Source organism: Tamandua tetradactyla, chromosome 14, assembly GCF_023851605.1.
Source record: "Tamandua tetradactyla isolate mTamTet1 chromosome 14, mTamTet1.pri, whole genome shotgun sequence".
Classification (NCBI taxonomy): domain Eukaryota; kingdom Metazoa; phylum Chordata; class Mammalia; order Pilosa; family Myrmecophagidae; genus Tamandua; species Tamandua tetradactyla.
Window position 1 is genome coordinate 76,558,435 of NC_135340.1, and position 14,039 is coordinate 76,572,473.

General features: G+C 41.5%; 1 protein-coding gene across 7 annotated transcripts in view; it reads right to left on the reverse strand.

Annotated features, from left to right (window-relative positions):
• The window catches only part of RORA (RAR related orphan receptor A), a 717,907-nt gene that overhangs the window by 15,474 nt on the left and 688,394 nt on the right, over positions 1-14,039 (reverse strand). For 4 of the 7 annotated variants that reach the window (XM_077128089.1, XM_077128086.1, XM_077128088.1 and 1 more), the window contains one exon: positions 1,704-1,834. In XM_077128089.1, the coding sequence (XP_076984204.1) occupies positions 1,704-1,834 (131 nt within the window). Of the gene's footprint in view, positions 1-1,703; positions 1,846-14,039 lie in introns of all 7 variants that reach the window. The other 3 variants (XM_077128083.1, XM_077128085.1, XM_077128084.1) reach the window with 1 other exon arrangement.

Below are 14,039 nucleotides of genomic sequence, written 5' to 3' on the forward strand. Positions count from 1 at the left end.
GCTCATTCAGGACCCCAAATTATTTCTCCTGAAATACCCAGGAAATTGAAAAAAAATCTATGATTTCTCGGTGTGAATTCTCCCACTAACCTATTTCATTTCTCCACTGGACTTTGTAAGCACAGAAAAATCCTCTGCTGGAGGGACTTAATTCTAATTGATTGTGGTTAAATTTATACCTGAAGGGGTAGAGGAATTCTTCTATTTGACCATTACCATAGCTATTTGAGTCTAGGGGCAGGAGGTGGGATAGATGGAAATGAGGTTGGGAACCAAGACCCGTGCACTGGCCAGCTGGTGGATCCTTTGTTCTGCCAGGGATGTACTGTCCTTTCACACACAGGAGACTAGAAAGCTGGAGAACACTGGTCAATTCTCAGTTTCTGCGATTCAGGTACCAATTACACACACATTTGGTTGAGGCTGGTTAGACAGCAATCAGGCTGATGTGGGCTCTGAATTTAAAGTCTGTAATTTTACGTCCCCCAATTCATTCCAATAACTTGTACTATTTATTCTACGTAAAATCTCCAGAAGGCATTTTATCATTTTTTTTTTAAAGAATACTCTAGAACATGCAAGGGCAGCAGTACCCAAAGGTCAAGTTTGTTCTGCTGTGATTGTGCAACTGTGTTTTAACTCTTGCACACACCACTTGTGATTTTAATTTAACTTACGAGTTCTTAAGGGCTACCAGAAGATGAAATCCGTGCACTTGCATATCACAGGAATTTCTAAGGATATGGTATGTGTTCTACAACTTCATCTTCCAAAACCAAAAATGTCACTTTTACGCCTACATATCTAAGAGGACACCCTGGGTAACACTAATGAAGGAACATCATAACAGGGCCCAGGCCCGAGGTTCATCTGATACTGGGGAAGGCTGGCTCTCTGAAAGCCTGCCTGGATTTCAGAAGAATTTTTTTCCACCGGCTGGTGCTTTCAGAAAGAACACCACTGGAAGAGTCGTTCCTTTCAAACGACTCTCTTAAAAGAGCCAGCCGGTATATTAGAAAAAGTCGTTAAAATGTACCCGCTGTACTTTATGCCGAGTTTCCATGCATGAGCATAACCGTCTTGAAATCTGTTGTTGATTATTCAATGTACTTAAGATAGTTTTCCAGGAAGATCTTGAAATGTTTTGTAATTGGATGGTAGATGGTCTCTATTTCTTAAAATAGCTTCTTCGAATGAAAAGAACATTTGTCACTGAGCTACGCCTTGCCCTATTTTCACATATTCTGTATGCACAAATATTTGACTTTGGCATGTGATTCGAAATATCCAGTTAGCTTAAAAGCGAATTCATCCCAACTGCCGATAAGTTTACTAGTGTAAAGCACAATTAGCTATATGGCTTTGGGGAGGTGGATCCCACTGGGGACAGGCCCACAGGAGGCATATATGTTAAGGCCCTGAGATGATGCCTATAACCGAGTCACCCACCTGTCGTGTGTTAAACATCAGAACCCAAAGATGCTCTCACCACATGGACACTTGCACCCCCAACCAGTCAGCTGATGCCAATGGACTATGGAGGGGCCAACAACCACTGTGAACTCCACAAAGTCCAGGGGAAACACAGGGTTGGGGATGGGGTTATAGATTTTGTCAGGTCTGCATCCGTGCTGCAGAATGCATGTTTGCAACTCCCACCCTCCAAATGATACTACGGCATAATTCAAGCCGTGAGAGCTCACCATCTCGAGACATCCCTACTGCGAGGCATTTCTGTAATCGGCAGTGCTGGCAGCGGTTTCGACTAGTTCGATCAATCAAACAGTTCTTCTGACGAGGGCAGGAGTAGGTGGCATTGCTTTGCTGACTCCTCCTGAAAAAGCCCTGTGATTCAGTTATAAAATATAAAACAGGTTAGTGTCAGTCTGAGCTGTATGTTACTAAAGGCGCAGTAGACTAAGCACTGAGTGGCATTAATATTTAATGGAGAATTAAACTTGTAGCAGAAGCATCCAGGAGACCATTAATGAAATTAAAGTCACTTCTTTTTCCTTCAGTGAAATTGATCCCCAGAGCCTAATCCGCTGTCCGTTACACATGTGAAACTTTTTTTTTTTAACTTCCACAGTTGCCTATGTAAAAGGTACAGGATCAGCTCTGTGTTTGGTTGTATATGATCAAAGGCAACTTGCCTGGTGGGACAGCAGAGGGACTTATCCTTAACCTTTATCTCTAAGATATTTTTAGTAAAATAAACACAGAAGGCTTCTTTGGGATGTCTTGAGAGGAAGAAAGCACTTCCTGATGTTATCCACCTTCCTTTAGGAATCTCTTAGTCCTACTGTCCCAGGCAGTTAAATGGCAGCTGGTCGGATTATTTGGGCAAATCTGTCAGATTGGGAACATTCCCCAGCCATTCACAGTTTGGAAATACCACGTGCTCAGATTCGTGGCCTTGACAACTTAACAAATCTGATTTGATTCCCGTCAAGTTCTTATTACATGCTGAGTACTGTTTTGGAAATGAGAGGATGTATCAAAACACTTAAGGAGGAGCTACTGACCTCTAGGACTTAATTTTCTGGTTATTATTTTTTTAATGTACTGATTTATCTGTTTAATTTTGCTAACTTCTTGAGCTGGATGCTTAGTTCATTAATTTTCAGTGTTAATATTCCTTAAGCTGAAAGTGTTCCTTTTAGTTGTTCTAGCAGAAATCCACCAGTTCTGCTATGTAGTATTTTTTTATTCTTCTGATTTTCAAAATGATTCAGTCTATGACTGATATATTGTATGTCTTAATTTCCAAATATACAGGGGTTTTCTGGTTACCTTTTATTGAATTATCTCTTGGGGGGTTTGTAAGCTAGGGAGATAAGCAGAGGAAAATAAGGTAATAGTCATTGAAACAGAGCCGTAAGCAAAAATGAGTATTCTTTATATATTTAATGATAAAGATAAATGACCCCAACAAATGGGGGCACTGGTGGAGAGAGAAAAGGTACATCCTAAAGAACTGACAAGATCGTGGGCAAAGAGATAAGAGTACTCTGCACCGCCCCCCCCCCCCCAATGTTTTTTCAGGAGAACAAACTACCAGTTGTACCAAAATCCTTAAAACATGCCTACCCATTGAACCAGTAACAACTCTTTAGGGAACATCTCTTAAAGGAATATTAAGAACGGTGCAAATGTTTAACTAAGGGATATTCATCACAGCACTATCTGTAATAGTAACAAAAAAAATTAGGAAAACCCTAATGCCCAATACCAGTTGATTGGTAGATCATATTATAAACCCATACAAGAGGCTATTTGGCAACCATTAAAAATGGTATTTCAGAAATATAATTATCGACCTAGAAAAGTGATCAACATAATGTAATTCAATTTTTGAAAAAAAAATTAACATAGACGAAAGTTTGGAAAAATTATATCCCAAGATGAAAAACTTGTTGCTTCTGGTTGGTGGAACTGTGGACCACTGACATTTTTCTCTTAGTTTTTCTGTGCTTTCTCATTTTTGTATAGTGCAGAGCAATATTCAGCTGGAAAGGTATGAGCTATGGGGGAAGAGCTGTCTGAGCACATCTGCCTTCTCTCGTGGTGGCGGGAGACCTTAGTGGGCCAAGTCAACGTGGATGACCTCAGGTCCCAGGTCTTTCCTTTTGAAAATCAACCTGCGATGGGAGGGGGCAGGACACAGACCTCTTCTGTTTGCGAACCTCCCTCATCATGCACGGTTTCCTGCAGGGTTTCAGCCTGTTTCTCTGTTGTCCTTTTTTGGGGGGGAGGGGGGCAGTGCATGGTGCAGGAATCAAACCCGGGTCTCCTGCATGGAAGGCGAGCCTTCTACCACTGAGCAAGTACACTCTCTTTTACTTTAAATCTGCTCTATTCCAAGTCTGGTAGTCTCTTTTTTTCTTAAAATATCTAAAGCAGTGTTGTTTAGTTTTGTTTTAGCCTTGTTTTTCATTATCTGTCCTTTTTCCCCTGTGAAAAGGAAGTAGAAGTAGTAAAGCTTTTTCTGGGGCTTAATGGAGAGAAGTGAAGAAAATGGTGATAGTAACAGAGACAGATAATCCTTAGAAAGAGACACCAAGTGATCTCCTGTCTAGGTCTTCATATTAGTCTAAGACCCATAATCTCTGTCAAAGCTGAAAGGTGTTTATCTCTTTCTTGAGACTGTCTTACCACTCAGCCCGCGTGATCGTTATCGTGGAAGTTTTATATAGGGGCTAGGATCAGGGGTTTATTTCTTTTCCTCTAGTGGGGCCTATATTTGGCTTGCTTCACATTAAACCCATTCCATTTTTTCCTTTTGATGACTGACTACAGAGAATGTCTGAAGAGTCGCTTTTTCCCCTTAAGAGGAACCATATATGGTACTTGAAGCCATGTGCTGCATTATCTCTTCTGCAGACCGAACCACAGCCTCTATCACCTTTCTTTCTAGATTCTCTTCCCCCTTTAGTATTTTTTTTTCCTCAGGATCTTCTCCAGTTTCTCCATGTCTTTTAAAAATCTGAAATCCAGACCAGCTCTTGAATGATGGTTGGGTGATTAACAAAAAGGATGCGACGTTTTCGCTACCACCCATGAAACTCAGGCTAACATCGAACACCACTGATAAAGCGCTAGAACGGGAGCACGGAAGCCACATCCAACCACCGGTTTACTACAGCTGAACTCCGAGAAGGCATAATCAGACTGACGATGATGACAGGTGAATCCTCTCGAGCACGTATTACGTGCGAGGCGCTCTGCGCTTATGTCGGTTATGGCCTCTAATCTTGACAACGGTAATGTGACGAGATGCTGTCACTTCCCCAGGTGTAGGGCTGAGGAAACTGAGGCCTAGAGAGGTACAGGGACGTGCTCAGAGTCCCACCTCAGGAATGGGGAAGAGCCAGGGTATGAATTCATGTAGTTTAATTCCAGGGCTCACCCTCTTAGACCCTTTATCTGTTTTTCTGCTTCCCTTGCATACCTAAAGAATTCTTCCTTGGTTGTTTTCATTGTGAGAGGACAACCATCAAATTAGGCGGTGTAAAGGGAGAAGGTATATCCATCAGCAAGGCTGATCTACTCTCAACTTATTGTTTTCCTTCACATTAGCCCCTTCAGCTGACACATGCTGCCGTTACTCAGATGTTTAATCAAGTCTTATTCTCCAGCTGCCTCCTGAAGCAGGGTTAGAAGTCACAAGAGAAAGTCAATCCCTTGACTTCATAATCTTCCCTCATTTCTGAATAGACTTATGGTCTCTTTTATTCACCATACTTATTTCTACATGACTCTGGCTCATTTATAATATATTATATATACTATTATATATATATAAAATTAAAAATATATATATATATTACATCAAGGACATAGGATTACTATCATTAAAGACGTCTGAGTAATTGTGCCATAAATTGCAAAGGTAAATCCCCAAGAGGCCTTCCACGTGGGCTCTGAGTAATTGACACCATGGCTGGGACTAATGTCTGGTGTCCTAGGTGCCCTCTTTGAAGAGGACTCCACTTATTTAGAAATCTGTGGGTTGAAGGGTTTGGGGTCAGCAAGCAAGTAGACAGTCCTTACTTCCTACCATGCCATTTATTCCTCAATTGAGTCAGCTGAACAAATCCCTGCTAAAATATTCTGGGAGTGGCACAGCTAAGAGCCAGAGAAGAGTTCTCTCCTTTGGAATAAGTCAACAGGGGCATATCCACAAGGTGAGCCATCAAATACCAGATGGGTGGGATCAAGTGGGGTTTAAAGCAGAAAGTGGTGAAAGGAGAGACAGGGTAAGGTCTCTGTGACTCAGACAAACCGGGCTTTGCATTTCAGACAGAATGCAGGCTTGGTGTCTGTGTCTCTTTCTCTCTTTCCTTAAACCCTTCTTTTGAACATTCTTTGTGAGTTTGCAGAGGTTAAAGGGTCTGGGAAGTTAACCTGATAAAATACTAAAAGCTAAGGAATACATATAAGGGAGAAGGATAGAAGAGAGAGAAGGACAAGGAAGAAAGGTGGAAATTTGGTGAGAAATATGCCCATGAGTGCAGGAGCAGCTTTACTGACTAGAAAGCAATCCTGGAGAAGGTCTTGCAAAGAAGTAAAAAGTGAGCTGAGAGATGAGTTTGCAGGGGTTGAGGAGTCTGTGGCCACAGAGAGAGCAAGGTCAGCACAAGCCAGTGAGTGGGGTTTGCGGGTGGAATAGAAGAGGTGTAATAAAGGAGAGAGTGCTGAAGCTGTTAGTTTAACTACGAAAGATATTAAACACCTAATTTTAGAGCTGTATTATTTCTCAAAGATGAGCTAATTAATTCCTGCTTTGGCTTGCATAAAAGTTTGCTTTTTATGGAAGTCCACATACAAGGCGATGTGCAATTATAAACATGGTGGGCTTAGCAGAGAGCCACCATGATGGATTTCGGGGTGGCACGTACTTAGTGTGACTGTGGCACACTACCACCACCTAGTGGCAGCATCTTGAGATGTGGTTATTGCAAATAATGAATTAAAATAATACAAATCAAGACGTTTAGAGCTGGAAGAAAGTTGAGAGAGTAACAGTAGTTTTTGTTTTTTTGTTTGCAAGGGCAGGCTCCAGGAATTGAACCCAGGTCTCTGGCATGGCAGGCGAGAATTCCACCACTGAGCCACCATTGCACTGCCCTCACAGTAGTTTTTAAACACTGTATCAGCATCACCTGTGGAACTTTAAAATATAAATATACTTTACATCTACCTTAGATCTACTGAACCAGAACCTCCAGGGATATGTTCCAGGCATATGTATTTCTCTGAATAATATGATGCTGGCTTTGGTTAAAAAAGAAACAAAGGTCAATTTTGCATGGTAAATTTTTTTTTTTTCTCGCCTGGGCAGGCACCGGGAATCGAACCTGGGTCTCCGACATGGCAGGCAAGAACTCTGTCTGCTGAGCTACTGTGGCCCGCCTGCATGGTAAGTATTTTAACAAAGCACCCTGATGACTCTAATGCTCTAATGCCTTCCTTTTGTTAACAACCCGAGATTTATTCTAGTTTTCTGATTTTGCAGAAAACGGAAATAAAGCTCAGCTCGGAATGTTAAGTGACTTGTTCAAGGTCTCTGAGTTGGTAAAAGTCAGCCCTGGCACCTCAGGGTCATGGTTTTAAGTCCAGTGCCCTCTCCTCTCAGTACGTCTCCGTAAATGTTGGCCTAACAAAAACTAATGTCATACAGTCTCGATTTCCTGACACACAGACTCTTGCCTATCGACGTTTTGTCTCACTGTCTCAACACTAACTCTTCTCCAGCGTGTCCTCCCAGAGTTCACCAAGACTTTCATTAAGCTTTACTTGTGATTTCTGCCTTCCTTTCTCTAGAAAATTCTATTGCCTAATTTTTTCCTTTGCAACTATGTCTGTGCCCTATGAAATAGTTCGTCTATCCCAGCAGCCTGGAGCTCCCCAGGCTGGAACTGAAGCAGTGTGTGCAGGGAAAGGCCTAGATCAGGTTGCAGGAGCTGACTGCTAAAATTGTAGGAATTTTGTGAGCCAGGTGTACAACATAACCATTATTAAAAATTAATTTATATGAACTTATAATTAAATAAATTATGTTAAAAACAAAGGTAACATTCAAAACTCATCACCTTCTAATGATTTTACTGGAAGTAATATTTTATAATTATTTCGTTATTATTTTACTATTATCTATGTTCTTGGGGTTATTTACACTGATTCTATCTGGATGGTAGAAATACAAGATGATGTGCTACTGTCCGACTCTTCTCAATCCTTTACTCAGTGAGATGTCATGTGGGTAGCTTGAAATTGGCCACATGGTGGGAGAATTTATACCACAAAATTGGCACATGCTACAAAGCAGGGCTTGATTTATGGTTTTGCTTACTGTCCAGACTTTAACACATGAAGAAAATGATAATGCAGATTAAACTTTAAAGTATGTCATGTCTGTTACTTTCACATTGTGAATATCACCAAAAAAAATTAAGGGAATATATTTCTAGTACTTAAAAACTATTATCTGTTTCAGCAAAGAGGCTGTTCATGTCAGTGGTGAATAGGTCAAGTTCCAGAACATGTTTCGGTAGTTCTGTTTCCTCTCATTCATTAACGAAACCAAAAATATCAGTCAAAGTTCAGAGTTCAGAAAAAATACAAAGTATAGTAGCAATCATTTGTAGGTATGAAAATTTTAAGAGTACTGTATATTATTAACTATATGAAATTATATGTATATTATTTGTAAACTATATGAAATTACATCAGTAAAATATATGCCAAAATTATATCTGCACATGTACAGGCTTTCTGTCTTCCAGAGAGATGGTTAACACTTACCAGCCTGTATCTGGCTATGCTGTATCTCCTGCTCCCCATCAGCCTGTCTGAATGAAATCCTCTCTACTTATAGTACACATTTACCCAAAGTTGTGGTTTGGCCTTCTAGAGACCCACCGTCATACCCCCAACTCCCTCACAAAAACTTCAGCTAAAATTTTTTTTTTCATCCCAGAACAAAGTATTCCTTGACCCACTTCCCATCTTCGAGCTTTATCTCTTTCGCTGTTTTCTTGCTAAGTGAAGGGTACCACCTTCCCCCTAGAAAGATGGGTTCCATCTCATCCTTGCCTTCTCTCCACCCACATCCAAGCAGTCACCAAAGTAGGCCGCTTTTTGCCACCTTTCTATTTCTCAAATCCATCCCCTTTTCTCCATCTTTACTTCGATTATCTGACGGCTTCATCTCGATCACCTCCTGAATTGGTATGTGACCACACAGCCTTCCAAGTATTTCCCTGCTTCCACCTCACTCCCTCCAATCCATTTTTTCATACATTCACCAAAGATCTCTTTCTTCAACTCGAATATGATCAACCCACTCCCCTGCTCCTTAGCGCTCAGTGGCTCCCTACTGATGATGGAGCTGTGACCTCCTGTCCAGGCCTCTCCTCCTAGACTCGATCCTCCTCTCAAAGTCACACCCTGATGGAGCCCAGCTACTAGGCTCGCAGTACCCCAGGGCAAACCCCACACTTGCTGGCTTCCCTTCAGGAGTCACGGGCTAATTCACTTTCTTTGGAAGCCTTCTCTGACTTAGAGCCTGCTACCCTGGCCTTGCTGTATTGATCGATCAATTTACTAGTCTGTCTCCAGTACTGATTGCCTTGTTGGTTTGTTTCCAGCAGCTAACCCAGTACTTAGAGAAGTCAACAAGTACTTGTTGAATGAATGACAAGAGGAAAAAATAATGGTAGTGATAAAAACAGTGGTAAAGACCACGTACTGACACATATTCTCTGCTGGACATCCAGGTAAGACCCTTTGCCAATGTTATTTATTTGAAATTCACATCTATCCCGTAAAGTAGTTATTTTTATATCTGTTTATATTTTACATCTGTTTACAAATGAGGAAATGTAAGTGCAGAGAGGTTAAGCCATGTATCCATAGTCACATAGCAGGTAAGAGGAACAGCCAGGATTTGAATTCCTAAATTCTAGGTGCATTTTATTCCCAAGGCCATACACCTGCTTATGCAACACACACACACACACACACACACACACACACACACACACACACACACACACACACACACAAACACTGAGACAACCAGGGAGGGCAGACTGAACAGACAGGCAAACAAAACAAGCGAAAACACATCTTCAGTTCTGTCATCAAAGTTCCTTATAATGGTTCTGGCACAGGGTGAGGGAAATGGCATTTTATAAAATATTGAATACCAAGTTTCTATGTGGGTAGGAAAACACTTTCATTTACTAGATCTACTTAATGAAAAGCTTTAAAATACACATGGCATTTTCTACTGGGGTTGAGGTTTTGCCCCAAAGTGTGGGTTAGCTGGATGCTGAACCAGGAGTGCGGTCTGGAAGGTACTCGAAGGGTCATGCCCTGGGGGCGGGGGTCCCCTCCTGCCTGGGGCTCCCCCTGAAGCACAGGCTGAAATGCTGATCTGATGTTTGGTCTTTTGACAATTTTCACTTAATGAATTGATTCCTACAGTTCATTAACATACCCACTTCCACTTCTGTATACACATATGTCTTAATTAGCTGCTCATTGGCTGTTTAATTACAAGAAAACAGCTGACAGCTGCCTTGCTGAATCCTAATGGCAGACGCTTTGGAACGGCTACACATTTGCTTTTGACAACCAAGATTTATTCATAACTCTGTGATATATTGTAAATGCTCGGATGCCTGCCCGGATTATTATATTTTCCAATACAACTAAAAACGCGGAATTCGGGGGGCTGTTGAAGTGATTGCACGTCTCTCTCCCCTTCTGTTTCTGAGGCTGACAAAAGCAGGGCATCCTATATGAAAGGATGCACTATGATGCAGTCTTATCTTGGGAATTCTCTGTTGAGAATGTTCAGAAGCATGGGGGTGAGGAAGAAGAAAATATCTTTGGGTAAAATGTGGGCAGAAAGTGAAACTATCTGGATAAAGGGGGGAAAGGAGGATAATCGTTCACTTAATTTCAGTGAGGGGTATAGAGAGGGCATGGACTAAACTCAGGGAGAGAAGGAGGCAGAGGAAATGATAAAATTGAAAAGGGGCAGGAATAGTCGCCCCAGGGAAGTAAACGAGGAAGCAGATCTGTTCTTTACAAGAGATCAGGCAGCCTCATTCGCACAAGTTAGATGAAGCGGTCCCACGCTCCTACAGCTGGCAGCAATAAATCACAGACATGCATGCCTCCTGAGCTACTTTCTCTTTCAATAATGACTGGCCTCCCTGTAGAATTGTATGTGCAAATGATCTCTGATTAAAGCTGACCTCATGTGTCATATGTGGTAAGTGTAGATGTCTGCTTTTGACTGGGATTTGCCACACTCAGAGCACGCTCAGCACCAGCCCTTCGCCCGCAGGCCCGGGGGGGACCCCCTGAGTGGACAGCGCTGAGAGAGGGCACCGGCCGCCGCAGGCCAGGAGCCCCAGGGTTTCTGCGAGTGAAGGGAGGGCGGTGGTTACTGAGACATGATTAAGAACAAAACAAACAAAACATACCCCTCAAGATCCGAATCATCTTGACGCAAGTTGGGGGTCTGACCCATGCTTACCCATTTGTCTTTCATCCTAGGACTGAAAGATTTAGCTAAACAAAAGTTCGTGTTTATCATCTGTAGAAAACAGAACTGAAACTTGGATGCCGCAAGGATGCAATAACAGCTGGCCCTCCCCAAGTCTACTTTTTTTCCCCCCAAGTCTACTTTTTTTTTTTTTTTTTAACATGGGCAGGCACTGGGAATCGAACCCGGGTCCTCTGGCATGGCAGGCAAGCATTCTTGCCTGCTGAGCCACCGTGGCCCACCCCCCAAGTCTACTTTTAATTTTAAATAGCTTGCCCTAATCCTGGGGCTGGCTGTTATAAAGCATTAAAGTAAAAATGTTGACTATGAATGTATCAATGCTGAAAAAGTGAACAAAATTTATCCAGGGATAGAGACATTTCACAGCTGAAATAAAAATATTATAGCCCTCAAAAAGACAAATTAGGTCTGAAAGAAACATGAGTGGATTTTTTTTTCAACACTAGTAAATAATAAGTTCCATAAATTGCTTTTTTTTTTTTTTTTTTAAAAGCATGGGCAGGCATGGGGAATTGAACCCGGGTCTCCGGCATGGCAGGCGAGAACTCTGCCTGCTGAGCCACCGTGGCCCCCCCATAAATTGCTTTTTTAACGATTTGTATTCAGGAAAAAGAAAAGCATCCAAGTATGCTCTCTAGATAGCTTTGAAAAGACGTCTCACCGTTCATTTATTTCATTTTATTTCCTAAATTTCACTGTTAATTTTTTTCACTGTTAATTTTAAAAAACTTTTCGCTGTAAATTTTAAATATAGTTGTTAATGTAAGGAAACTAGTCCAAATTTACCTTTTCTAGGTGAAGAGAGGTTTTGCATAGAACATTATCTTAAATGTATTAAGTGCTGAGTAAATATTTGACCAGCAAATGCTACACTGTTCTTAAGACCTCCATCTTTTAAGAGCAAAGGTCCTAAATATAATCAGAAACCAATTCATTTATCCCAATGTGTGATCATACATTTTCATTTAAAAAGCTGTATTTGAAATAAAGACAAAAAGTCTAAAAGGATATGGACAAGAGAAGGTTGTTTTTTAAATCCTGAGATAAACTTCTCATCAAAATCCTCTGAACAGCAGCTCCTCTATCTTACGATGAAGCTGAATGATAACTGGGAATATAGCTCAAAAGAAAACCTCAACTGTTTAGCAGTTTTCTCTAAACATTTCAGGGTTTTTTATTCATTTGATGACCGAATTTTAACCTTAACATCTACAACTCTTGTTTTATTTCTGGCTTTTTCTGCTGCCCATGTGTGCACGGCCTGCCCTAGCTTCCCTTACACAACCTCACATCACAGCCTACCTGGACTGACCGCTGTCCAGGTGCTCAGATACACAGGTGCTCAGATACACACCTCCACCGACAGGACTGAGCCTTTGCATGCTGGGATCCCTAACACCTGTTCTTCTCAAGTGCAATACTGAGGGCTGAGCAGTCCCACTGCACAGTTCCCTCATTCTTTCAAAAGAATAAGCAAAACACCTTTATAATGAAAACTTTGGTATAACAGAGCCTGTAAAAGTTCAGGGATGGCATACCTGCCTCTGCCTATCTTCCACGACCCACTCAAAGTGACCCTTTGCTCCAGTCACACTGGGTTGCATGCTAGTTCCCTAAACATAACCAAAGATTCCCCCATTGTGGGACTTTGCCTGTCACATGCGCTGCTCCTCCCTACCATCCTGCACTGCCGGAATCCTCCTCGCCTACCTCCCCGTCCCCATCCTAATGCTCGTGCGTCCTCAATGAGACCTCACTAGTCACATCTCTCCTCGAAGCCACTGCTCTTGTGTTACATCCGATTCGTAGTCTCGAATCATTGTTTAGTTCTGGCATTGCTGTTTAGCCTTTCCTATGCATGCCTCATCTCTCTAACCAGACTGCCAAGTGCCTGAGGGGCAAATGAGGTCTTCGGGTCTCACATAGGACTTACCCAGTACCTGATTTCAAGAAGGTACTCATGTTGTTGCTGTTTTTATTGACTGATTCTATATAACAGATGGCAAACAATTATAAAAATCAAGACTGGGCCCAGAGATTTCCTGGAAATAATAATCTGACTTTACAGAGCAATATTATGAAGGTACTAAGGTTTGGCTGATACTGATACTGATACTGATAATCAGAGCCAACACTGAGCTTTGTTACGTGTCAGGCCCTCTTCTAAGTGCTTTACTTAAATGTGTGTGCTAACCCTAGAAAGTGATTACAATTACTGTCTTCAGTTTACAGGTGGGGAAACTGAGGAACAGGTAGACACAGGGAGCTTGGGTACTTGCTCAAGCTGGTCAGTAGCAGAGCTAGGACTGAAACCAGAGTCAGAGTTTAATTAAGCACAGCATGATAACCACCTAATAGGGAGCAGCGGGGACTAGGAGGGGACAAGCTGGAAGCACCCAGGAACAATGGAAAGCTACCAAAGCTTAGGCCATTTGGCTGTGCTTACCTGAATAAATATGGGGTCTTGATAATTATTTTAGCAATTATATGGCTTCAGGTCGTTGATTTCAAAATGTAATTTAAAATACATTGACAAAATGATTAGCTCAAAAAATGACTGAGTCACTTTCTTTCCTCTCATTAGGTATCTGTTTAATATATCTCATTAGAAATTTGCATATGTCTAATTATACTATCACACAGATAAATTATTTACGTTCGGTCACGATAAACCTTCACCTGGTTAGAACAAGATAAATAATTAACATCAATGGCGAAAATAGAAGTCTCTTTACTTTATAACTAGGAGTAAAAGTACTACATAAAACAGAAAGTATAATGGAAAACAAATACTATTTGCATCATGTATAACACATAACATTGTATATGTTCCAGGCTGGGCATAGGCCCAGTACGTCAATAAAATGGACTTCTGTTTGTTGTGTGGTTTTCATCATATAAAGTCAGTGAGACAGAGAACTAGAACTATGGAAAGTTGAAAACTATTTGGGCA